At 39.5% G+C, this 27,731-nt stretch overlaps 1 protein-coding gene across 2 annotated transcripts in view; it reads left to right on the forward strand.

Annotated features, from left to right (window-relative positions):
• Positions 1–1,071: 1,071 nt before the first annotated feature.
• The window catches only part of pear1 (platelet endothelial aggregation receptor 1), a 41,414-nt gene continuing 14,754 nt past the window's right edge, over positions 1,072–27,731 (forward strand). For both annotated transcript variants that reach the window (XR_015845635.1, XM_088307255.1), the window contains exons 1-5: positions 1,072–1,312; positions 22,374–22,484; positions 24,345–24,446; positions 24,582–24,682; positions 25,968–26,060. Coding sequence is in view for 1 of the 2 variants with exons in the window: in XM_088307255.1 (XP_088163381.1) it covers positions 22,378–22,484; positions 24,345–24,446; positions 24,582–24,682; positions 25,968–26,060 (403 nt within the window). In the remaining variant the exon portion in view is untranslated. The remainder of the gene's footprint in view (positions 1,313–22,373; positions 22,485–24,344; positions 24,447–24,581; positions 24,683–25,967; positions 26,061–27,731) is intronic.

The following is a 27,731-nucleotide window of genomic DNA, read 5'->3' on the forward strand; positions in this document are numbered from 1 at the left end:
AACTAATATTAATACTAAACAAAATTATAATAGTAGAAACTGTGCCACGTGCTTAATGTGGAGCAGTCCACAATAAGTATTTACCCGATAACATAATTATACCAAACATTTAAATAAAATACATCATACTCACTATATAGAGATGTAAATTATAAACGTATTCATGTGCGCAGATTGCTGCAGATGTGTTTTGCTCGTTGACGTTTGGATGTGACATGTCTTGCTCCGACCAATTAGTGGGTGGGAATTTGGAAGTTGCTAACAAAATCGAAAATACGCGAACTAGTTCTACTAATGGTGAAGGCCTTGGGCAGATTAGATTGACATGGCAACACAATGAGGCTGCAATCTGATTGGACAAATAAATCTAACCTCCACATACATCTCCTGAAGTTGTGCTGCTATCAGAAATGACTAGCATTTTGTTAAGAAATCAATGCAATTTCATGGAACAAATATTCAAATCTACTCCACTAGGATGTCGTCCTTCTTTCGCATACATGCCTGCATGAGGTCTTAATCTGCAAAGGAGGAGAAGACAAGCAGCGCAGCAGCTGCTTATCAAGGCCGACCTCCTGTTTTAGGGAGGAAAGACGTCCAGCTGTTGTCGGGAAGCTCACTGACAAACTGACTGGAGGTCTCGCAGGAGCGCCTCAACACACAGCTGACAGTCATGTGAGTGTGTGACACAAACACGCACGCACGCGCATACACTCAAAGTGTCCTTTCGTTAATTGGATTTTAGGCATTTGAAAAATAGCACTCGATATTTTTTTATTTATTATATATATATATTCTTTTTGCATCATTTCAATGGACATTGTACTATCTATCTATCTATCTATCTATCTATCTATCTATCTATCTATCTATCTATCTATCTATCTATCTATCTATCTATCTATCTATCTATCTATCTATCTATCTATCTATCTATCTATCTATCTATCTATCTATCTACTTCAGTAAATTTCAAATGAGTTAAAACAGCCATCTTCCCTCCTCCCTCCTTCTGTCACAGTTTTTCCACTTTGCGTGGTCTTGACGACCCTCCCCCCCTTTCCCTTTTTTTCCTTTTTTTTCCTGGATGCCACACGACTCTTTCCTCTGTGGCTACTTTCTTATTTTCTTCCCCTCACCAAGTCCGCTGGACCCTCTTTGTGCAACAAGATTTTTACGTAACCTGTGGATCAACTTTTAATTCTCAAACAACAGTCACATTTTCGGTTTTGTTTGTTTTTTTTCTGGTCTTTGGAGACTTTGGAGTGCAGTCGTACCCGAACAGGACCACCAGGCAGCAAGCAGTGGGAAGGTGAGTACTCATAAGACTTTTTATGACTTGGTGGGATGGGACTGGCTGTCAAAAAGGATAGTAACTTTTGATTGATACTGTCAGAGAGGTACTGATGTATCAGTTTGTTTATTATTATTATTCCGATGCTTGTGTTTACATCACATTGAGATCGGTGTCTGATATTTTGGTGATTTAATTTCATCAAACTCTTGTGTTTTGGATCTCACTGTATTGTGCAGGTGTGCCTCGTGTTGTGGCCATTGTTACAAAATGTTAAATAGTAAAACCATTACTGTATTATTGTATTATTCATATACCACTCTATTATAATTTTGTAGGGGTATAAATGTAGCTTTTTTACAACTGGATGTGCAAAGTTCTGTGTTTATTTAATGGACCCGTTCAAAGCGTTAAAAATCAACAAATCTTTTTTGTTTTTGTTTTTTTAATGTAAAAGAAATCAGGATAAAGTTTTTTTCTGCTGGCCAAACATGTGCTATTTTCTTATTTCAATTATATTTTTCAATTAATGATAAAAATGATAAGATAGAAATCATATCCAAACACGCAGCGGTCACCTTGACACAAATAAGCACACCAGCATGAGCTTCCGTTTAAAAATGTCCGTTTTTCTTTTTTAAAGTAAGAAAGTATCAATCGGCTAAAATTTCTTTTGCTGGTCTCATTGTATTATTTTCTTATTTGAATAGTATACTTTCAAAATGATTTTTAAAATGCATCACTCTTTTATTAGCTCAACATGCATTGGGTCCTCTCGACCCAAAGAAACAAATATATCAAGGGGATTACTGACCTCATGTTGCAATTCCTCCAATGTGAGGCTGGAATATCAAACTGGCTTGCTATTACAGCTTGTTGGGTTTTTCCTGATCCAGAATAATTTCTGATCTTTATGACTCTGACACTGACTCATAATGATTGCGGTTTTTAATCTTACGGTAATCTTCTTTTTACGTGCATTCTTTTCTAGAAATGTACCCTTGGATGGAGCCCAGTTGTATGACTTAAGATGGCCAAATGAGTTAACAAGTCGACATAGAAATGTCTTAGTAGTAGTACAAGTAGTCAGTCAGGTCACTCGTTAGTCAAGGTACAAATATGGACAAGATAAAATAAATTAAGCAAAATGTGTCAACAATACAGAGAACAAAGTTGTGATGTTAGCAGCCAGTGCGTACGTGTGTGCGTGCTTGTGTGTGTGTGTGTTTGATGTCTTGACATATTTTGGGGAAGGGGGCAAGTGTAGTGATACACATAGCTGGTATTAACACAGCTGGCCGGCATCAATTTTGACTCAGCACCATTTTGATTGACAGCCGATCACAGTACACCCTCAGTCAGCTGGATGTAGGATAAGCCGCATAGAATACGGTCTTTGGGATGAAGCCCAAAATTTTCTGCGATTATTTGCCATGTTGTTCATCATCACTTCTTGACGATTGACAACCTGACGGAATCTTGATTTTTTTATATATCTGTATATATATATATATATATATATATATGTGGGGGGGGTGTGGGTGTGTGTGTGTGTGTGTGTGTGTAATAAAATCATCTGGATCCAGATACATTTTTTTAATTACAATATACGTATTATTTAAATATTATCTTCCGCCATGCTTTGAATGGAGAGAAATAGCACCACCTGGTGGAAAAGTTAAAGCAACGGATTGCATTGCTTTCAGTTTGGATAAATGTCGCATTTATAAAAAGCATCTTCAATACTTTTCATTGGGACGTTTGTTTGACAGTTGCAAGTTGGGAGTTTTTCCTCGTGTGTTGCTTTGTCTTTTTTTCCCCAACTTTTTAAAGAGGGTCGAGAGGCCTTACATAAGCGAGCCCCTCACTCTGTTCCATGTGTGCACATCATAAATGTGAAAGAGGAGCCAGCAAGAGGCACAGACCACAGACTACTTGTATTGTGGTGAGGGTCTTTCCTGGACTTGCTTATGTTGGCGTGTGTGTGTGTGTGGGGGGGGGGGGGAGTGCATGTGAGTGTGTGTCGCCACACTGCAGACTTTGCTCGTTAAGCCTGAAACTAGCTGAAACCTGACACGTGAAATAATCAAGAAACAATTTGGCCCCAAAAAGGACGGTAACGCCGAAATGCAAACTGGTTTAAGTTGGTGTTTGTGATTTGTATTGTTGCATAAATTATGTGACTTGCAGTTCTTGCTGTCCTTTTTTTTTTTGGTGATGCTGACTGGCGTTTTTTGCATCCAAAAAAACAAACCAGTCCCCAGTCTACACTATGTCATGCTTGGCAGTGTGCACACGTGAACCGAGGGAACTTTTGCTGTTTTTCTTGAGTTTTTCTTCTCCCTCTTCTTCTTCTTCTTCTTCTTCTTCATCCTCACACCAGCTGTTTTCAACTCTCTGTCGTCCTTCTCACTTTTATGAGAGCGCTTATTATTCAATTCCGTCTTGCTGGTCTACTTCTCAAAGACAAACGTGTGACATGACTGATGATTTCCATTTGTTCTGCAAAAAAAGCTAAAAGTAATTTGTAAAGTTAAACACACGTACAGAATACATCAAACAAGAAGTTTGATATCTTAGTTGACTCCATGCAAGATGCATTTATCCTTTGCTGCACTTTTCATCCTCATCAGTAAATTACAATGCAGCATACCCTAAAAGATGATAACATGCAGGGGACACGTGCATTTTTATGCAAGATCCCAATAAACAGGAAGATCAAAAACAACATACACAATCTATTGATATGCAGTACATGAAAAAGTAAAATATTTTTTAAATATTTTTTTTATTTTAAAATGCAAATTTGTATTACTTAGTTTGTTTGTATATACTTGTATTTTTTCTTTATTTTGTTTGTTTTGGTTTGTATTTTGTTGTATTATTTATTTCATTTATTTTCCCATATACTCTTTTTAAATTAGAGATTACATTTATTTTTTATATACATATATATTAGGGGTATCAGTTGATTTGAAATGTTAATTTGTGATTAATCACATGATTTCAATAGTTAGCTCTCGATTAATCACACATTTTTATTCTATTTTAAAAGTACAATAGATACTTTTTTAAATGTTTTTAGTCCTCCGGTCAACACAAGTGGACAAGTACGATTATTTAATGGTAGTGTTTATGCACCGTCCCCCCCACACGGGATCCGAACCTGTACTGCCACCGAACAATAGTTCAAAGGGCCATTTTCCTTGTTAAAAAAAACATTCCAATATTCTTTCTTTCTTTATTTAATGGGCTGGTTTGCTTTGGGACAATTTAATAACATTTCCATTCGTTTCAACTGGGAAAGGTGATTTGTGATAGTTTTGAGTAACAATCGTGGTCACAGTACAAGTTGAATTTGAATCCCAAGGCAACACTGTAATTTAAATATACTGACAGTGACACTTCCCAGAGCTAAAGTTACAGTTGCCGTTCTCTTTAATTGCCACATGATCCAAACTAATTGTCTTGATGACAATTTCTGTCACTTACACGGGCATCAGTTCCCCTTGTCTTGTCTTTTAAAGATTAGTCCCCCGTACCTACCCAAAAATGTTGCCCCCTGACTGTGTCACTTTCCCAGGATGTCCTCTGTGTGTGTGTGTGTGTGTGGGGGGGGTGCTCTCCTACCCCCGGGACCCCCACCAGACCCCCGTTCTTCCTGTTGTGTGCATGCTGCTAAACGCTGATAGCTACACCGATGTTGCCCATTAACTCCAGAAGAGTCTTTGTACTTTCATCTTTAAAACGAAACAAAGTTAGCTTTTTTTTTTCTTTCCTTTTTTCACAATTTTAAACAGTTCCCAGGTGTCTTAAAAAACTTGTGACACAGAGCAGACCCATGCCTCCAGGGACCTTAAGTAGATCTTGATTTTGGAGCTTTCTGTTTCTGACAATAATATTATGGTAATTATTCATCATTTACGTGTCAACTACTGTAAAATGATTACAGAAGAGTTATTTCCACAACATTCCAAGTGATGAAAGCATTACGTGGAATATTGAATTTCATCAAGGCCTACTAAAAATAAAAAAATGGTGATCGTGGAATTTTATTATTTCTGGTTTTAAACAGCAATGTGAAAAAGTCATTCTCGTAACAAGGAAATCACATAGATATTAAAAAAAAATGAAAAAAATATTTAAAAAATGTAGTGTAGTAAAATATCTAGGGGATAGTTTCAATAATTATATAACAAAACAAAGGTTCCTGAAACACGAAGACAAAAACGAGCCTCATAAACAAATATGTTAAATAATCAAGTCTTCAAACTATATAAAATGTGCAAAAGCTTAAGTGAAAATAATAAAAAAAAAAAAACGCTGCTATCAATTCTTTTAAGAATTGAGTATTCTCGCACCGATCTTAACGATTAATCAAGTAATACAAGTTTTAATGAATTTCAATTAGTCAAATAATTTTATATTAAACACAACAACATGTGAAGTGTAGGTTTCATTTTAATCCAGTTGATATTGCGGTCTCCTTTAAAGTCTACTGCAGTGCCTCCTGTTGGCAATGGAAATTTTTGCGACGATCCCAAAAAAGACTCTTCACCTTGGAGGTATCACACGTGACTCTTTGCTCTTTGAAGGAGAAAATGAGCATATTTGGCTTCCTCAACGGGCCCCATCTGGACCGAGAGAAAAAAAAAAGGCCGCTTTTCGGAGCTCTGAAGTGATCAGCGTAATAAGTTTCAGGTTCTGCAGACACGGGCCGTGTACCACATGGCAGAGGTGGTGCACGAAAGCAACGAGCCTCAACGTTGAGCAATTTTACCGGCCCAGGCTGGACTTCTTGTAAATGGCGATTAAAAAAAGCACGCAAGGAAGGTGAGCTCATAAGGCAACCTACTTGTGATGCTTGGATTAGCGCGTTGTCTAGACTACGCTTCACAAAAACTGTCCTGAGGGTGCGTAAAGATGCACAGATGCTCGTCTGGCAGAAGAGTTGAGAGTGGGGCCGTTATCGCATAACCACACGTGTAAATCAAAACATTTGTATCCCTTAATCATCTTTCGCCACTAAAATAAATGGAAATGCCTTAATCTGTCCCAGCCCCACCTCAAGACCCAACAATTTTTTATCATGCCTTTTTTTAAAATAGCACACACGATACTATTTTATTTTTTACCGTAATCCCCACAATAGAACAATGATGGAAAGTGTGCACTTCAACAGCATCTCTAACCGGCATTATTTTCCAGTGCGTTGTTATACGGTAGGTAGCAGCTTCCATGCACTCACTTCACAAGTGTCGTCTTAATCCCAAGCAGATGTGCAGCGGTTTTCTCTAAATTGCTCGCTCCGTCGTTTAGTTGTGACTTGAAGGCTCCGGTTTTAAAAGCTGTCGCATGGGAAACTTGGTCTCTGCGTGAATTATGGTCACCCCCATGCATGTCTCCATAAAGCATCGGCTTGACAAAGGCGTGAGAGATCAGCAAAAAGGCTTGGTCACCACAAGGACACCCAAGAAGGTTTGAACGCCAAGCTATCTGTAAACATTTAGTTCATCCAAGACGCCACAATTGTCTTTGGTTGTCTACTATCAGGTTAGATTGATTGCGACTCAAAATAGTTTTGATGTTAACAAAAATACATACGTTTATTAAAGACATCAAATAAAAAGTAAAAAGTCTTTGATGTGTACTAAAATACACTACTTTCTGTTTCCACGCTTCAGTCCAGTTTAATATAAAAGTAGTGCATTGGCACCATCTTGTGGAATCATTATTCTTCTGTTCATAACGGATTTTCTCGCCGATTTTCCGAGCTCAGTCAAGATTGTGTTCAGGTCAGATGAAGTGAAAGCTTTACTGTTGAATAAGTACAAAATCCTCCGGATTAAATCTTGAACGGTCGCTGTATGTTTGTTTCGCTCTTTGATATCACACCTCAACAACAGCCGGCCCACTCGTACGTCTGCCCTCCTGTCTCCCCCGCAGTCCTCCCACCTTCAGTGAAGGTCAAATGTTAGCAAACATGCGGCAGCCTCCTACAAAGACCAAGGCTGCATCGTGTCCTTGAGTACGCTCGATTTTGCAAAGCAAGCGGCGTCTTCTTTTTGTGTGTGTGTGCGTGCGTGGGGGTGTATGTGTGTGTGTGAGGACATCTGTGTTTATATCAAAATGACATTTGTGATGACTCAGCAGTTCTCTTGCTTCCCCTCACACGAGTTGATTGTAGAAAAGTAAAGAGGCTGTAAATGTTATATGAGGCAGCCACACTGCACAAATAAAAAATAGATCCTGCCTTTGAAGTGTACCAAAAGAGGAATAACAAGGCCATTGAAAACTCTGAATGGTCTTCAAAAATTTCATTACGTCTTGTTCATCAATATTGTCGAACAAAATGTGTTTAAGTGTCATTGAAGTCTATCTTTGCATCTTTGACTCATCTGAGACCAAATTGTTTTTAAAAAGACTTTCCTTATGTTCATTGAAGATTGTAGATGGTCTTTGATATTTACCTGAACATGTACGAGGCTCACCGAAGAGAAAATTCTTTGCAGTTAGCGAAAAGACATACATTAGATTTACTCAAGATGTCTTTGATATTTAAAGCAACATGTATGGCTTGTCTTTGATGTTTGCGAAATACTTTTCGTTCATTGACGGTTTTAGGTTGTCTTTGATATTTACCAACAAATCAATGTGAGGCTCATTTAAGAGTAAATTCTCTTTGAGATTTGCGAAAAGACATACTTGAGCTAAATTGTCCTGTAAAGTGTCTTTGATGTTTCCCCCCCAAAAACATTCCTCACGATGCACCAAGACATATGCAAGGTAAGGTTCTTTTAAAGAGTACATTTTAACCTCATGTGCAATTTTGGCTCATTGAAGACTTTGAAGTCTTTGATGTTCGCCCCAAAAATTTCTTCCAAAAAATTGTGATTGCCTGTATTAGGTAAAATTTTCTCCGGAAATAGATATGTTAAGTTTGAGTATTACTATAATTAGCCTTTGATGTTTACAAAAAAAAAACAAAAAAAACAACACATAAGTTTATTGAAAACAAAATTATTGGCAATCGTGAATGCGAAGGAAATGCTTCCGAAAATGCATGCTGATGATTTCTCAATTGGGAAGGCCTTGTGAGTAACAATCAAGTCCAAAATGTTGTAACATCAAGATAAGATAAAGACAAGCTTACAGAAATGAACTTTCTTGGCTTTGTTGTTGAATGTTTACCCAAAAAAAAAAAATCTCCATCGTTTATCACCGCTGTGAGACGCTAGCAGAGGTCAGGAGTGCTTTGCTAACCTCTCCTCAACATTTCAAAGGCTCTTGACCCCCTTGTCCTTGCTTGTGTTTGTGCCGAAGGAACTCTGGTCACGACTAAAAATGAACGACTTGCTGTCGTAATGCTTTTGCATTCGCGTCGTGTTTCCCACAGCTTCTATGACCTCCAAAATAGAGGCCAACGCATTATTTTCGTATTTGACCATCAGTGTCAAATTCCATGGAAAAATAAGAAAATAATGTCAATTTCTCAGAATGGCCATTTCGTTGGCTGCTATCGTGACGTCTCGATGATAGTTTGTTTTGAAAATGTAATTCGAGGCACATGTAGATTTTCCAGGCAGGCTGGCGGACACGCGGCCAAGTAATAAAGACCAGGAAAAGACAACGTATGTTAGAATCAACAAGTCATCGGTGATTCACGCCGAAACAACGCCGAGAAAAGCATTCCATCAGGCATCACTGCTGAAAAAAAAAATCATTAGAAATAGATGCATGTTTTTTTTTAACATGATGCATCAAGGCCAGCACATTCTTGCACTACGCGTCACCGTTCCTCTCGTATTTTACCTCTCAAAGCTCATTTATGGTCCCCGTATGTACACGTATACAGCAGATGTGTGCCTTTTTAAACCGTGTAATTTTGCTGAGAACTCGGTGATCTTTGCTGGTATGGCACCGCAAATTTAATTAAGTCGCCCATTTCATACACACGGCAACTCAATGTGCTTCACAAAACCAAAAGCACAACCCAGAAAAGCAGAAACAAAGTCATATTGACAACATTTAAACACATTTACAAGCAAAACTTTGAAAGACGTTTAGCAGTGGAGGAACTAAATAAAAAGTCTCTTTCTGAAATTAATAAAAGATTGTATCGGGAAATTGATTTTAAAATCGCTCTGAACCAAAGGGATGTGAAAAGAAGTTGTTTTGAATCTGGATTCAAAAGCATTTATATTTGGGTCTGACTTGACTTCTGTTGGCAATTTGTTCAATTTGCATGCAGCATAACAGCTAAATGCTGCTTCACCATGTTTGCTTTGAAACCTGGGCTTCACTAATTGACCCGAGTTTGCAGACCTCGGAACCCTACTTGGTTTATACTCAATTTGCATTTCCTTCATGTATTCAAACTCATTCTGTGATTTGTAGACCAGTAGCAGAATCTTCAAATCTATTCAACAGCCGGCTGGGAGCCAGTCGAAAGCCTTTAGCAATGATGTTTCCAAAAAACATGTCAGGCTGACGGGCAGGTTTGTTTCATTAAAATCTTTGATGTTCACAAAACACATACATAGGCTTTGTTGTTTACGCGCATTAGGTTCAAATCTCGAAATGATCTCCGATTACCGCTAAAAGTCCCGTGGTTCGATTCATTGAAGACCCCCAATTCTTGTTGATTTTTACAAAAATGTGACACCAAGGATGAACATTGTGTGTGGCGTTATTTACCCCCGACGGCAGGAAGCAAGTGAGCTTTTACACGACGGGACAACAATGAACAACAAGGTCGTAAATCCCGTTAGGAAACGGACACTGAGAATGTCCCGCGAGGCTCAGGAAGCGTCTTAAAAACACCCGTGTCCTTACAGATGATGCTCGTTGTCTCTAGTGGAGGTCGCAAATTTTGGGAGCGGTCCTGAGGCTAGTGTTCATAAAACTATACCATGGCTAAGTGTCAAGATTTTATTGTTAAGTTTCATACGCTGTTGATAATTCTTTACAGGCCACGTTGGTCTGATTTGGCCGATGGCAATTGTCTTTTCCCAAACTATTGTTCGTAATGTTTCGACTGTGGTCCCACCATTGGAGAACACTCATGAAATCCCACAAAATAGCCCCATCGGATGGTTTCACTGAGCCCACAAAGACCAAATATTGCAGAAATTGGAGCTCTTTTCACAGAGCCGGTCGGCGCCGGAATTATTCGTTTTCCAAGGTGGCATCAGAGAGCCGGACGGATGCCGTGGAAAAGGAGGTTGTGGATATGAAATTCACAATAATTAATATTCGCTGCACATTCTTTGTTCAGAATGGAGAGTTCAGCCGTTGATGTATAGCTCTGAAACTACCTCTAAAGAAACGATATCAGCAGAATAATTTTGCAACCCCTTTGCGTGTCTTTGCCATTTACACAGCATATTAACCTGGATTAAAAAAAAAAAAAAGGAAAAAAATCCACACAACTTTCGAAAGGTAGCATTGATACGGAGCGAGGTGTTTAAGTGGACCCGCTCGTTTTCTGGCTTTGGGGGTTGTATCGGAGAAGAAAACGAAAAGCTGATACTGCGGTTTCGAGCTTTTACAGTTCTACCCCAGATGGTGGAATATTTGCAGAAGGACTTCACAGACCCATGCCATGTCCTTGCACTTTATACTGAACATTCACTTGGCAAAAACACAGTAATTCAGCCTTTTTTTTTTTTCGGCGAAGTCAATCCTCCGAGGATTCGTTGCAATAAAATGTAATATGCGCCTTCACTTGTAGAAACTTGGCCTTCTGATTAAGATTGTGTTTGTGAAATGTGAGTTAAGCAGCAAAATCCATCCCTTTTTAGCCATCGAAGGGGATAGCGGCCATTTTGTCACTTCTGTCGATGAAAATGACATCAGAGTTGCTCAGGGCTCCTAACGACCAATCACAGCTCAGCTTCAGTCAGAAGTTGAGGCATGATTGCTTGTGAAAAGGTGAAAACAGAAAACTGTGACTCGGGAGTGAAGCTTTTCCAGTCCACCTCAGATATTTTGCTGAATGTGGTTTATTCAGTACAGCGACCTGAAATTAAAGGTGGAAAATTTCCGTAATTTTTTTTTTCTGTCTCAAAAGTGCCACTAACATATAACAGTGTTATAATAATGTAATAAGAAGACCGAGACTGTCATGCCATCTCCTACAGATGTCGGAATATTGGCAGTATGAAATTATACCTCCCATTCCATATCTGAGCCACTGAAACAGTGCAGCGACCGGGAAACAAATAGGAAAATTCCCGGCTTTTTCAGACTGCCTGAAAGTGGCTTGAGATGGCTTCGCGACTAGTACGTCTACTCTGAAAATGCGTTGAGTTGAACCCCTGGTGGGGCAACGACACATTCTGTTGAGTGTCTATACATGACACTGGTGGCCTTTCATTCGGGATTTGGCATGACATTGCGGACGTCGAGGGTTTGTCGCTGGTGTTGGTAATGCGGGTGTTTATACAGCTAAGCTGTGTTTTCTGGCTTTGGGTTTCCTTCAGTCAAAGTGTCTCAGATTATGATCCACAGTGAATTACGCCACATATAATTACAACCCAGTATGGTCGTGTCCTCTTATAAAGTCATCCATTTTGGGTTTTCCGCCATTTCGCTGGCTGAATGTTGGCGGGCCGGTCCAAGCTGTTGTGAATGGAGTCCGTGTGTTTCCTCTAGCCTTTCCGTTTGTTAGTTTGTCTCCCTGACCAACGGAGCCGCAAGTCATGCCGCCTGCGGTTTGTGTCGGTCCATGTGCAGGCGCAGGCGCTACGCGCTGTTTTTGCCTCCAACTGGCAAGAAGACGGGAATTTAATAGCAGGCCACATGTCACGGCTCACATCTGCAAAATGTAAAGATCGTACGGCCACATGAAGGTTATTTATTTATTTTGTCATCTTCTGGTTTCATTTCCTTTCTGAGAGAGATGAATTTATGGCGCGTGCGGTCGTCAGCATAATTACGGCGAGGAAATTAGAAATTTTTGCATTGAAGGGTCGAACCGTGTCATTTAGTAATTAAATCAGTTTGCAGAAAAACGACTTGTTGTTGAATCTCAGTATTAAGTAATGAAAGCCAAAGAGCAAATTGTACGACAAATATTGTGGCATCCGAGGTTTGGCTTCCAATTTTCCTTTCCCGTCCGAAAATTTACATCAAAAATTCATTTGTCTTTTCAAGACAACAACTGCCCACATCTCAGCTTTAAAACTTTTGGTGGCGGCCAATGGGTCTGAATGGAACCAGATTGAAAAAAGAAGCCTGTTTAACAATCAGCAGAAAACACATTATAAGTTCTCAAAGACTCCTAATTGTCTTTGATGTTTACAAAAACATGTTGGATTCATTTCATTTGTGCCCTGTGTGATCATCAACATGATTAAGGCAAGGAATTAATATTTTTTGCATTAAAGGGTCACACCGTAGAATTTTACCATTAAGTTTGTGGAAAAAGCACTTGGTGTTGCGATTCAAAGGGACAATAGAGTGTGGAGTGTAGAAAATGCCATTTTCTTCTCTTCATATCTACGTTTAATCAGTCAAAGAGGAATATTAAATTGAATATTATTTATTTCAAAATTCCCACATTCTTAAGGATTAATGGCGTGACCAGCTGCACTGGATCTCACTCGTTAATGCTCCTGCGATGTTAGAGTTACGATGAAATGTAAAATTTTAAACCTGTTAGGAAATTCTTTGTGCGCTCTCTGCAGTCATTTTTGGTCATTCGAGCTGACGGCGCCAACCGGAAGTTCATGTTACCACTGAACACCGAAAGCTGAAGTGCTGCATGAATGGAGCCCATTCAGCTCTATTTCTTATACTCAAAAGGTGCTGCAACTTTTAACGAGCGTCTCCTGTTTGGGTAACCCCAAACCAGAAATGTGTCCGACAACACAGATGAATGACGATCAATAACAATATGGCGGGAATAATATTGAATTTTTTTCATGTTTTCTCGTTGAGCGGTGGGACGGCCTCGATTGGCCACGCCTCCACTTGTTTTTGGCAAACTGAAGCCTCAAAGTTGAATTTTGCCTTATTTTAAGTCAATTGAAAATTAAATCCTCTTTGATATTTACAAAAACAATTACTGTGCTGCTCTAGTGCGATTAATTAAAAAAAAAAAAAAAGAAAGGCCCACACTCTTTTAAAATCGTTCCTCTGACACATTTATTAACCCGATGGTTGCTTTTGATGTCCTTTTTAACCGTCGCTTTCACCCTCGCTGCACTCGGCTGAACTCTTCTTGTTGACGTCCTCGCGTGGTCCACAACATGAGCGTTGCCGTGGCGACGTTATCATTCCGACGCTGTTACCCGTGAGCTCTGTTCTCCATCACAGCGGTGGGAAAGAGGAGGCACTGACCTCATACTCGAAAAAGTCACCTTAGGGAAAGGCGGGAAAAATCTGGGAAGGACCAATGACGTGATTATTAGCGTGTGAGCGATCAGCGTGGATGAGAGTCCAGATTGCGTCATATGTTATCATTCTCTCACTGTTACGTTAGGTTTTGATGGATTTTTCTTGATTATTTCTATTTCTGCTACAATTATTGTCTGACCTTCTTTTATTCTTTCGTTCTTTCTTTCCTATTTTCTTATTTATTATTTCTTGTGGCCCCCTCTCGTGTTTAAGTTGCCCATCCTGATGTTCGATACCACACTGTATCCCCTTTGACACGGCCTTCGAAGTCCGCTTTTCCCCCATTGGTGCGGTTTTTGTATGAATGGAATTGTGTGTTGGCTACATGTTAGCATTTCTAGCCTTGCTTATTTTAAAAATGATTTTAAAGTCACACAAAAAAGTTGTTGTTGTTGAATAGTTATCTTCCAAAAGTATTGGAACAGATGGACTCACAATTACGTAATTGTCTCTTTCTGATTTCCATGTTGGTTCCACTGGTGGGCAATCAAAATTCCATGCGGTCTTGCATCCTCAAATTTTCAAGATAATGATTTTTAAAAGGTTTTGTTATCTTGGTTGATGAGAACCAATGAAGTCGGTCTAAAGGGTGGAAACGCGAGCATGAATGAAGCGGAGAAGCCAGGAAGCGAGAAGCCACTCACCGTTTCCTGTTTTTCCTGAAGTATTCCAGGCAGCCTGAAGAGTTGACTCCATTTCATTTGGGGTTTTTTTCCCCCATAAAAGCTCAGCTAATTCACAAACTTAAGTCTCCACCAACATGCTGCAATATAGGCATCGATGTGTCTTTATCCTCCAAATCGTCTAACCTTTGGCACGCCATTGGTCCACCAGTCATGTATTGGGCCTTTTTTTTTTTTTTTTTTTAATACTGCACCCCCCCTGTTTTTTTCCAATCCTTTCCTCTAGATCTGGTGGGGCAGCACCCCATCGCATTAGTTTCCTCGTCATCATCGAAATTTGAGCCTCAGTTGCCATCTTTCTGTCTCTAGATCATCTTTTGTCCCGAAAACACGTCCAGAACTGTCCAGCCTTTTTCCGCTTACCATCATTTTCCAGCGCGGGGGTTCAGCTCCAGCGACGCGAGGCGTTTTCGGGCTCTTTACCGTAAACGCAGTGTGATCTGTGGGTGTGTTTATTCCGTGCTCACATTTCAGGGTGTGGCGCGGTGGTTTTTTTTCTCCACTAGTGTGTTGCTAAGGGTCTCAGCAGCCCCCTTCACCCAACACCAGGCATCATGTGCCAGTCCCGTTGCGGTCTCAACGGGGCGCTTGGATCCAGATGAGAAGGATTATGGCTTTACAGTAACTTTGCTTTTTAATAACAGGGGAGGGGGGAGGGGGCTGCGGTGGTGGATGTGTCACACGGAAGGTGCACTGCTCCAGGGAATTTTTTTTTTTTATTCCAACAGCAGTATTGAGTCAGAAAGGGTGGATTTTAGGTTTTTTTTCAGAATTGATATTTGTTTAGTCACTTTAGGCCGATTGCTCCATTGATTTTGGCAGACAACGGGTGGAAATGGTTCATGCTGTTGTACGTACATAAATCCCCCACATTCCCAGTTGGCTTTTCACCAATTCACTTCGGAATTTTTTGGGGTGAAAACTATGCCCTACTAGTTGCTGAAAAACTCTTACATGCCACAAGATGACAGAAATTGGTGTCAAGGAAGTACCTATATGTTGACATGCTACATCTTCATTGAGAGACAAGCTTTGTATATTTTCTGAATCTAGTAACGGCTAAGATATTTATTTGTAATGGGAATGTTGAAAGATTTAGTTTAAAATGATATTAAATCATTTGGGGTTTAGTTTATGATAAATTTACAGTTTAAACAATTAACTCGCAATTTCAGATCATTTTGACTGATCTTTTAAAACCCACAGAATCACCTACCAAAAGGGAGAGAGTTTCTTCTTTCACTTGAAAATAAAAGACGATTTTCCGTTCTTTAGCAATCAGCAGTAGAACATGCTCTTCTTTCACCAAAGACTGTTGTGTCTGGCCAAAAAGCGTGAAAAACAAGCTTTGTGTGGGAAGAAACATGCCAATCAGAACAGTGCTTTTGATGCAAACGTGTTTTGCTTTTGTGTCACCCCAAACTGTAAATCAACAAAAAAATAAAACTAAGTGCTAAGGGCAAACTAATAATTTATTTACACATAGACCCGCTAATCTTTATCTTCTACTCAAAAGTTGTGCTGGTCTCAAATCCAAAGCAATGCAACGACACCATCTACAATGCTCTGTTCGTCATTACAGAGCTTTCCAAACCTCTGATTTTCACTGACAAGCTTGTCAGTGGCAGTAATTGGTTGGGCGAATACAAATGTCCACAGCAATAAATGAGTCAATATGGGCAATTATAAACCTTTTTACAGGCATCAGTTACTTGCGGTTTTGATCATTCGCAACGTAATAAAAAAAAAATTTAAAAAAAACTTCGACCATCTGATGTTACTTTGGAAGCTAGAAAATTTGCAGGTCAACCTCAACAACCCCATTCCACTGTGCTACAATTTGTCTTGAAGTGAATTATTGTCAATCACATGGTACTAGTGGTGCTTTGTGATATGAATGATTTATGTCACAATATAACATACAAAGTCAACGTATACTTTACTGCGTCTCGCACCTGCAACACATTTTCCGAGCTGTGTTGTCTTTGCGGTTGCCACGGGAACAAGGCTCTGTAGCACATAGATCAAAAGTCTTTTTATGCTGTAGATTCTACAGGAGCACGACCATGAATAGGAAGAAAACAATATTTCCCTTACTTGTCAGAGCCGCTTGACCTCAACGTGAACAGAATATTTGGGCCTGAACGCAGAAGCTTTAGGAAGATAAACGAACAAATATGTATCATACATATCATATCAATCAAACAAACAAATTGAATTGTAATCCCACTGAATCGAATCATTCGACATTAAAATTGAACATTCTTGAATCGCATCGCACCCCCTGCATCGAGATGTGTGAAATTGTCTTTCATCGGGGAGATGCACACCCCTAAAATATACTGTATGAATAGAAAACACGTGTTGTAATGGTCTACATACGCAGTATTCAAAAGTTCTTACCACTTGAAATGGCTTATTTCCAATACGTAGGAATAATCAAGCCTATGCAAATATCCAACAGCGTAGGCTAATATCCTTGGCCCGTCTATCTTTATGCCTGATTCTGACTTGTCTGAATTTCATTGGCGGCAGCACTTAAAGTATGATGAATTGAGAATTTTTTTTTTTTTTTTTACAAATGTTCGATGAAGGTTTGCAAAGAACCATTGCTACACTGGAAAAAAAAATGTTGGTTGAATTTACTCAATTTTTATTTTGTCATGCGGTTGCGCAAAATAAAAACATCTGGATACAGGCACATTTTTAAGTAGATTTAAAAAAATGTAGATTAAGATAATTTGATTTAATGAATAAATAAATAAATAAAAATAAAACTGAGTAAATTAAGCACTTTTCTTTTCGGTGAAGCGTCCTGGTGACTCATCATAGACTCCACCCACAGAAGAAGAGTCAGTTAAAATCTATCCTTTTCCCCTCAATTGTGAGGTTGGTACAATACTTGAAACAATTTCTCCTACAATATTCCGTCATTGAGACCCAATCAGAACTGGGGTACTTTGTGATGACGTGCATAGAGAAATTTGTAACCGTGGGTCCAAATTTATTGTGTGAAGGTATACTTGCTCATTTTTCCACGTCTAATTTTGATGGGGTTGTCTGTGAAGTCAAGATGCACCAAATTGTCTCACCGACCAGTGCCCAAAAATGAAAATGAAGGAAGTCGTTCATTTTGCTTAAAAGAAGCCGTCGTTCCTGTTTACTGTTGCTGCACCCAGTCACCATGAATTATCCCTCTTTTAATTTCCATCAAGTTTTTGGAGCGATGTCACTTTGCTCTTACTGCTGCGTCACATTTAAAAACAGGAGAATTAAAAGTGTCAGACCTTGCTCCCAACAAAATCCTCTTTTCACAACTGCATGAGCTACTACTCGCTCGTCATTTTTTTTACTTAATGGCCGCCCATTAATTCTCTGACTTGCTTTGCTTGTCGTCTTTGCTGTGTGTATCGCAGCCAATATTTCCATGAGAGCAAATCATTGAATGAACTCGCTTCAGTTTTTGCAAATTCCGTCCTGCTATCAAACATTTGTCGCACTCGAGGCAGACAAGAATGGAACGCGGAGCTGTCAGTGTTGATGGAAGCAAACATCATGGCTACAAGTGTCTTTAGAGACCAACATAAAACCGGCACATGTTTATATTTGGCTTTTGTTGTGGCTCCACTCCCCCGTGTATATCTGCAAAGACAATTGCCGCGGCGCTTGCGAACAGCTCCCACCATGTATGTGTATGTGTGTGCGTATTTCGTGAATGGGCAAAAATATGCTGAAATAGTACATTTGACTCCGCCCCTCCCTCTTCGCCCCCCCACTCCCCCCTCCTTGCTATGAACTCATCTGAGGCGTTTGTCATGATTGTGTTGTGTTTTGTCACAGCTTGAAATAGCAACAGTGGCCCATGGGAGTGTGTGTGCTGTACTGTATGTGTCTAATTATCATACATCATTCTAAAGTAGATCAACTCCATCCGTTTGCAGTTTGTCTCGCAATAATTGTATCCAGTATTTTGAACAGGAATAGTAAGTGTGATTAATTGAGTTTAATGACTATTTCAAGGTACCCAATGTTGATACTTGTGGGATGCCAATTTGGGCATATAATTTACTCTGAGCTGCCCAATGTGGAATTTTGTTTTATCATACTTCTATTAGCAGTCTATTGTTATAGTACATTTGATCAATGTTGGTGATTTGACATAATCATGTCCTTTTGAAAAAAAAAATAATAGGCTTCATATTCTACAAGCGTCTGGCTTGGATTAACTCTGTCTTGATTCAATTTAAAAGGATTTTGTTTTGTTTTTTTGTTCCCCCAAAACATTTATTCTTGAATTGTTTATCAGGTTCCAATTCTAGTCCGTGGTTTTCAGAAATAGACTTAACGTGATTTTGCTGCCTTAGAGTATGTGATCCCTTTCACGCTGGCCATCTAAGCATGACTTTTCCTCGCTTGTTTGTTTCTCTGTGTAATGTACCGATGCGAGATGATTAGATGGAAGTGGACCCGTGAATGTGGCGGCTTCCGAGGTAGCATCACAGGCGTAACAGCGACGGAATACCGGCAGTGTGTGAACTTTTACAGAGAGTCATTCACACCTCTTGGTATTTAAAACAATTGTTGCTGTTGCACTGATGTCTCCATGAATGAAATTATCCAAATGTGTGAACATGCAACAGTTGCTTAATGAATAGCAGTGACGCAGCAGAAGCGGAATTTCATCAGCGAGTAACGAGAGGGTGAGATTCCACACCCAAGACTCCCATCCCATGCCCTTTTGTTAAAAAAAGCAGTTAGCACACAGACATCACCATGTATCTAATTATCTGAATGCGCAAAGCCGCAATGGCTGTGTGAAGGCTTAACAGGCGGAATCTCGGAAGTGTGGGAGAAAGTGATATTTAACACCAGAAAGTGTTAAAAGCAAATGTCACATCTAATTTTATGAAAATGGAAAGTCACAACGACTGTGTGAAGTTGCCTACAATTAAATGCCGACTTTATCATCGCGCCTCTGATGTCCCGTGTGAAAACCCTTGAGTTAGCGCCTGTTAGCCGTTAGCCTGAAAAATGATTGGAAAAACGGTCGCCGTCCATCGCCGGCCAAGAGAAAAAGATTATTTTCCAAGAAGAATCAAGGTCGTCTGCTCCAAGAGCTCACTTTCTTCCACATGATGACAACACCACCTGGAGCTCAGCTTGTCTACCTGAGTCCACCACAACCCCCCTAAATTCCTCCAGAACTCCAAAACAACCAGTCCTTCAAGTCCTCTTTATGAGCATTCAAGAATCTCACGTGCGGTTTGGTGCGTTTCACTAATGAAGCACAAGAAGAAGTGAAGCTAATGAAAAATATAAACCCGCCGAGTTGATGACTCCCCCATAATAGGAGCCATATGCTTCCCCTGGTAAAAATCTCTTTTTGTTGACACAGAGTGAATTAGCGAATGTGAGATTCTGCCAGCCGCGATATCTGTCAATCGCGTGTGCGCAAATCAGTGAAACGAGGCGCTGAGTGGTCGCCGATGTGTTTATTGTGCATAAACACTTCAAATAGACCACATTACACGTTGTGTTACGCTCTTCAGAGACATAAACAACTGAACAATGGTGGCGAATCACAACAAGAGAGCTTTCAAGTAAATAACCTTGAATGCCAGATGACTCGGAATTAGTAGCACTTTTCACACTGCGCTTAAAATGACATGGAATGGCGGGACCCTCATGTACAAATGGTGCCTACATACAAAAATGTGGATGGGCAGTGGTGTGCGCTGTAGATTCAGTTTTGTACGATCATAACAGACACACCAGAAGAAAGTCTTAAATTGAAGTGGTTTCTCTGACTAACATGAAATTAGGTGGCCAGGTCTATCATAATGGGACCCGTGAAAAAGTCTAATATGTCCGAGATGTGCGTCGTTGACAACCGGAAAGCAGGACTGCACTTGAAAACAGGACTTTAATCATTAAAAAGAAAAATAAACGCTTTGAATCCAAAATACTCCAAAAAAACAAGACATAATAACAAATCAAAATTGGGAATAGACTCAAGACGAGAACATGACAGGGACACCAACAGAAGCAATCAGCGTGCAGAGATTGAAAGGAAGGAGGGAACCAAATACAAACAAACTGAGAAGACGACGAGGAGCACTTGGACAAGACACGGATGGTTGACGACAATTAGGCGGATGGAAAAAATTTAACAAGACAGATAAGACCTAAACAAGCACACGCGGAAAATATGATAAATCTAAGAATAAAAACCACATTAAAAAATTACTTAAAAACATAAATCATGACACTGACAGGAAATCTGCTACTTTGGATTTAAGCAGCCTTTTTGCTCTGGAAAGTTAGGAAAAAAAAAAATTAAAAAAGCTTGTGACACCATCAATTCATCAATCAACGCAAAACTGATTGCATATCGATTATAAAAAGGTGCACGAAAAAGTCTCAATGACCAAAGCAGGTCGGACATTTTTATTTGAAGCCGACATTTGGGTCCGTTCATACCTCAACAAACTCCGACTGGGGAATTTTTGCCCGAAGGAGCCCCACTCGGAAGTCGGCAGCGAGATGGGCCAGGCTAATTTGGATCTGAGTGGAAACCAGCAGGGGTGAGGAGCAACGAGCTCCGCTATTTTTACTCAAATACATTTTGGGATAAATTGTACTTGTCGGAGAAGTTGTAATGCAACACACACGTTTACTTTCACTTGAGTATTTTTTTTGAAGAAGAAAGAATTTTATTCTGTTACATTCTTCGTGACATTGCCGCAATGTTTTAACCAGACGCCTTAGCGCCTCACTGAAGTTCTTTTTCTGTGGTGAGAAAGAAGAAAGGTGTAGGGGGGGAGGGGTATGGAAAAAAAAAAAGTCTCCCTCTTGTTCCCTGAGAGCCTAACGGGGTCCCCGTGCCGCTCTCGCTCTCTCGGGTTGACGCCGTGTGATGAAATCCAGATGCTGCTGGAGCGAGCGCCGGGACAACAAGACCAAAAGCGAGGAGAGCGAGGAGATGAGCTTCTGATGGATTGAGGTCAGGATGGAGTTGGGAGTCGCGTTTCCTGACCTCGCCTCCCTCTTCCTCTTTGAATCGTCTTCATCTGCTGCGTCAGGCCGTCCGCTGGCGTTTTGTGTGGTCAATCAAACAGTTTCTGCCAAATTGATGCATTAGAAAATATAACCCTGTTTTGTCAGGGGTTAAATTGACCCATTGTAGAACTTCAAAAATAATTTTGAAATATTTAAAAAAAAATTCTGAATAAAGTTTCTGCAGAAATTATTTTTTTTATTGCCATTATTTTCGATTTTCCAGGCACCCATTCATGTTATTAACCCTCTTGAATTGTTATGGGACAAATTGATTTTGGTTTAATGATTTTTAAAAAAAAATCTAGCATTTTTTTTTAATTGGGCATAAATTAAAAAATCATGCAACACTTTTTTTTTTTAAATCTCAAATTTAATTGGAATTATAAATTAAATTCTATGATATATTTCCCAATTATTTTGGAATTTCTAAACACAATTACATAGAATAGTTATGTCATTTGATTTGTGTTTCAAGTAAAAAAAATATGTTAAAAAGAAAACAAACCCTAAAATATTTATATATTTTTTTAAATTAAGTAAATTTCTATTTTATTTTATTGCATTTTGTTCACACTCATACTTGCTGTTGTGTTTCAGGTCAACTGTACCCATTTTTATTTTTTAAATGTTGTTTGTTGTAAATCTAATTTGTAAAACATTCTTTGATGTAAATCTAGTGTAAAAATACAATGGTTTAAAAATTGTTCTCATGAACTACTCCTTGTTTTTTTTTCTTCTTCATTTTAAACCAATACATGGTATAGTAACGTGTTATGACACGGGTCAAATTTAATTGAAAAAAAAATATCAACATTAACTCCTCCATTATGTTGTGGATTAGACAATTTGTATTCTATGTTCGTATGTATTTTCAGAATTTTTTTAATCGCTTGCTTTTTTTTTTTTTTTAATTGTTTTTTCCCTGCCGCGTTCAGGACCATGTGGACCGCGCACAGCGTGGACTTCCTTCTTCTTCTCTGCTTCCTGCTCAGCCTGGCCTACTCGCTCAACCCGAGAGACCCCAACGTGTGCAGCCTGTGGGAGAGGTGAGGCCCGCTTGGCTAAAACAAACCCATGCACTATTGCTGCTACTGCTGCTGTCATGACGTGAAAGCATACTTTCTCATTTGGTGTGTGATATGATGGAGAGGGCAGAGGAGCAAGGTTCAGCACTTAGAATGTTATATCTCTTTCTCTGGGTTTTAGCTCCTTGTTTGGTGAATTCCAAGCCAGGAAGATATGTTCTGCGATATAGAGACTACAGACAATCTAATAAGTGCGTTTGAGGGAAGGCAAGGCAGCGTTATTTCTGTATTGCATTTCGTACTAAAGGATAATGTAATCATGGCAGTCAATCTAAACAGAACAAAGGATAGACTGCTAGGAGCCACTTTTGTGATCCCGGCATGGAAGTCCATTGTTTCAGAGGGGTCTCGTTCACACCTTTGTTGCAGCCTTGATCTAATCTTCCTGCATTCCTCTCCTGAGGGTCTTGTCATTAGCATGGTCCAAACTTCGGTTACACTTAAAGGATTTCATACATTTGACTATTAAAGGAATATAAGAGTTTGAGTTTAACATAGTTCATTAGATGTTGCTGCATCCAGTGTATGAAAATGTGATACTGTAAAATGCTGAGAGTGTGTGTGGGGGTGAAACTGTGTGTGTGGGAGCATAAGCAACAGAATTGGTGTTGCGGGGGTTGTGCAAGGATGGAATGTTGCAGGATCACCAGAAGGAGGGGAGAGCCGAGATGAACAAAGCACAACCAGGAGGAGTCGCCACGGGATTCGGCGGGAGAAGAAAGACCAATAAGAGCAAGCTAAAGTTAACTGCAGGATACACATAGCCAATAGAATCATGCCAGGATGCCTTTGTCTCTGTTTCATTTGCATATTGTATAGTATGAATCATTACTGGGCAACTCGGGTAGTACATTCGCTGGTGGCAAGAGAGGTGTAGAGTTGTATTGAGAGGGACCCGAGACCCAAATCTGAGTATTGGGAATAAATCCACTTGTGCGTGAAAATGCCGGCTTCCTGATACCTTTCTATTGCACAACGAGCGCGCATATTGTTGGATGAGTGAGAGTTGGGTAAGGTCGCAAATTGGAGTCAGATTACTAATTTGAGTTTACATTGGGTTAAAATTAAATTCTAACATTGATATAAAGCTAAATTCCAACAGTACGCAAGATAATTATTTATGCTTCACATAATTGAGGGTGCAATATTTAAGACAATTTGCATTTACAAACAAAAGAAATACATTTAAAAGCAAAGTAAAGGAATACAAATTTGCGTATTGGCGTTGCTAAAAGAATGTACAGTACAACAACAAGATTTTGGAAACCCGGATGTAAAAAATGTTTAAATATATTTTTTTTAATTGTTGTTTGTCACTCCCAGTTGAAGTTTACTGAAAATGACAAATAAAACAAAAGCAAATGAAATATTGTAGCTTTTAAACCAATACGTTCTACTAAACAAAAATAATGTCTTGCTAACATGTATTGAAAAATGCCATTGACAAGCTAACATATGTTAGCATAAAAGTTACGGTAATTCTAAACCTTCAAACCACAGACACATAGAGCAGCAACACATACAAACAGCATACAACACGATTTACAGGCATACTTTTTAAAATTTAATTTATGGATATACATTAGTCTACTTTAAAGAAAACTTCACGCTATTCATTTGAGTCATAGTTGCATTTTCTGTTAAGCTAGCTATGTTTGTATGTGTATCTTTTTGCTTTTGATTTGGAACGGCAAATCTCTATGCTACGTTAGCTTAGCATCATGATTTTACTTTGATTCGTTTCCATGTGTCGCTTTGTCTCAACTTGAATTAAGTTTACCAAGGGTTGACTCTGAACTTATTCATTTTGTGTTTGTTCAGCTTCACCACCTCCGTCAAGGAGTCCTACTCTCATCCTTACGACCACGTGACCGAGGAGCCCTGCTCGGACCCTCGAAACAACTACAGATGCCCCCGACACAGGTGACAACGACATCTCATGGCAGTAGACATTTAATTGTTAAAATCTAGGTTGTAAATGTAGGCAAGCATTGCTTGCTAACAAAGTCATCATCATTGGCTAGCTTGACGATTCCCTTGATGTTGATCTTCATTTAGGATCACCTACAAGACAGCCTATAGGCAGGCCGTGAAGACGGACTACCGCAAACGTTACCAGTGCTGCCCGGGCTACTACGAGAGCCGCGACAAATGTGTTCGTAAGTCAAAATGAAGTTTCATCTGAAGGGAAGACAGTCATCCCTTGCCATACCACGAATGAAATGTAATCAGTCCACAGGTTTGGATTTTCGGTGTCAACTATAGCCAGTCCAAACAGTAGTAGACAAAACTCTTATAGGAGAATTCAAAGGTATTTTTTTTATCCTTTTTTAGAAATTTGACACATGAATCTCACTTAGCTTTTCTTCTGCGCCGTCAACATAAAGCACTTTCTCCAAAATTGCGGGTTTGAGTTCCATGTGGCTGGTGGCTGTTTGTACTGGCTGCAGCTGTGTCGCGAAAAGCCCCAAAAACGTCCCATCTAGGAAATTTCGCTTCAGATTTCACTTGTCTTGAAGGGTTTCTCCACTTTTTCCACCCGTTGACCTCGATTAAGGCACTCAATGTGAGGAGATTGCAAGAAAACTACTGGGTTCACACCTTTATCCAAAGCAAAATATAATTCCCTAACATGTTCCTTGGTCCATGCATTCTTCCAATATTTTGGTGCAATCCTGCTAGCACGCACACAAAAAATTGCTTCTTAGTAGATGTTCATAACTGATTGGAATCTCGTTTCCAAGAAACTAGTTAATAGATTTTTTTTTCTCTGCGTTAAACATCGTTAGCCTAATAGCATCATTGCCTAAGTCATTATTACAATATTAATAAAAATTACTAACGTGCTTACAATTTTTTTTTATGTCAGTGTAAAATTTAAGTCATCCAGTTCATGGTATTTCACAAAGATTGAATTGAAACAACTAGACTCTTTGATTGTTGAATTTGTCAGGTTTTTTTCTTGTTTTCCCTAAAAAGTAAAAAAAAATACACCAGTCAATTATGCTATTCGGCTCAGATAATAAAAATAATAATAGTAAGCTCAAAATAATTGAGTTATTACAAAAGTATGAAGGGATATTTTTGTTTCTTTGTGTGTGTTTCTATTTGTAGATCTGCGTGTGATTATAGTACACATACCCTCATGCTGACTCCTGTGGTGACTTCTATAAATAACGTGTAACACATGATCAAACATGGGCAAAGGAAATAGTACCTTTAGTCACTAGAAACCTCTCATACAACGTGTCACATAAGTGCGACTTGAAACATCTCATGACATCTAAAGGCACCTTCTTTCCAAAAAAGGCTCTTTCATTCTTTCAACCAGCCAATAAACATATCATTATGGATAACGACATGTTGTGTTCATGTGATGACAGCTTGTGATACTTTCCGCCTACATTGTCATCATTGGCCTCCGTCTGCCTTTCATCTCTGCAGCCCGCTGCACCAAGGAGTGCGTCCACGGCCGCTGCCTGGCTCCGGACCGCTGTCAGTGCGAGGGAGGCTGGCGAGGCGACGACTGTTCCAGCGGTACGGAAACTTTAAAAAAAAAAAAATCAAAATCTCTCGCCTTTAATCCCAGCGACAAATGTGAGTGACAGCATGCACAAACATTCAACATTAATAAACAGCCCAGACACAACAAAAAACGACGTTCCTGCGTCAGTCAAAACGGCTCGAGGCCATGACAAACACATCAAGCTTTTCTTCCGTGGAAACGGCATCGTGAAGTCATATATTTCAGCCCAGAAAGAAGCTTTGGAAATCCTCTTAGACATGTCGAATTCCTCATAAATATTCATTAGATTTAAGTATTAATTATTAATCACTTGTGCTGCTCGTGTGTTATGTTCCAGTAGGGGACCTAATCTTGTTCCCTGGTGGACACTGTCATAGAATATTGTATACTTAGTAAATGGTAATATTGTGTTCTTTTTATGTGCGATTTTAAAATGAAGGAATCTGTCAAGTAGTCATAATGCTACGGGCAATTTCAAAATAAAAGCGAATGGATGAATAAACAGGACCAATGCAGTAAAAAAGGGGTTGTAGTAGTGATCCCTGTGGGACGCCGTTCAACAAACCTCTATTTAAATTGCGATTTTAAGATGTGTAACCCTCTTGCCATCGTAACATTCAAAACAAATTGTAAAATTGCTTCTCCATTTTTTTCTACGCTCTCATGCATGAATGAGACGCACACATTTTTTTGCCGTGGACGTCACCAAAACACGACAGCGTTATTTTTCTTTAATCAAGAGTGAAAGCAGAGCTACACATTGTTGGCCTACTTTGCTATTTTCCACAGCCTGCTTCAGTTGGGTCAAAAGTACGCCGCTTTATTATTGTTTTTCCCTGCGCATCAGAGAGAGGGAATTAGTTTTAACGGGTAGCAGTTGCTGTCTTGACGGTGAGGAAATGGAAAAATTGAGCGCTCACTTTCTCGTTTCCCCAGTTTCTCCATCTCGCCTTTTGCTCCCTGTGAACCCTTTCTCCTTCATTTTTTTAAAATTTCTTTTTTGTTTTCTTCCTTTTTGGTTGCCCTTCTTTTCTGTTTTCGGAGAACAGTCTCAGTTTGGAGTTATCTAAGTGTGTGAAATTGGAGGAGAGGGCTTTCTGAGGTTTGCAAGTAAGCTAAAGAGGGATGGAAAATGATGGGGGATGGTGGCGCCCCAAAAAAAAAAAAAAAAATCGTATTGGGCCGTATGGAGCTCCTGCTTCATGCATAAAATGATATGATCTAATGTTAGGAAGCGTTTTGTACATGGTGGTCATATCTCCAATGCACATTCACACGAACGAGTACCAATTAAAATCTCATCAGGAACGACTGATAAGTAAGCGTAGCGCAGCCGCTGGTTTTGAAGCCATTTCCAAAACGCACGCCTGTGGTTTGGATGTTTGAGCTAAAGCGATTTTACAGGAAAATGTGTATCAGTGTCGCAGCGTCGGTGGAACAATTATGAATCTTGTATAAAATACTAATACTGGGATTTAAAAAAAACAAAAAAAAACCTAAAATCTGTCCAACTCTCAGAGCTTCTGACGTCGTCAAAACCGAAAAAAAAAAACCTTACTCATCAGCATAAATGGTTTACAGATGGTCGCGAGATCGATCTCTCTCATATATCTTTTTTGTCCTTTCACTGTGCTGATGTCGTCGTGCCGGTCCTTATACGGATCACTTTCTGACACCTTTAA

The sequence above is a fragment of the Idiotropiscis lumnitzeri genome, chromosome 10 (assembly GCF_059441095.1).
Source record: "Idiotropiscis lumnitzeri isolate Australia: NSW breed Sydney's pygmy pipehorse chromosome 10, RoL_Ilum_1.0, whole genome shotgun sequence".
In the NCBI taxonomy this organism is placed as follows: Eukaryota; Metazoa; Chordata; class Actinopteri; order Syngnathiformes; family Syngnathidae; genus Idiotropiscis; species Idiotropiscis lumnitzeri.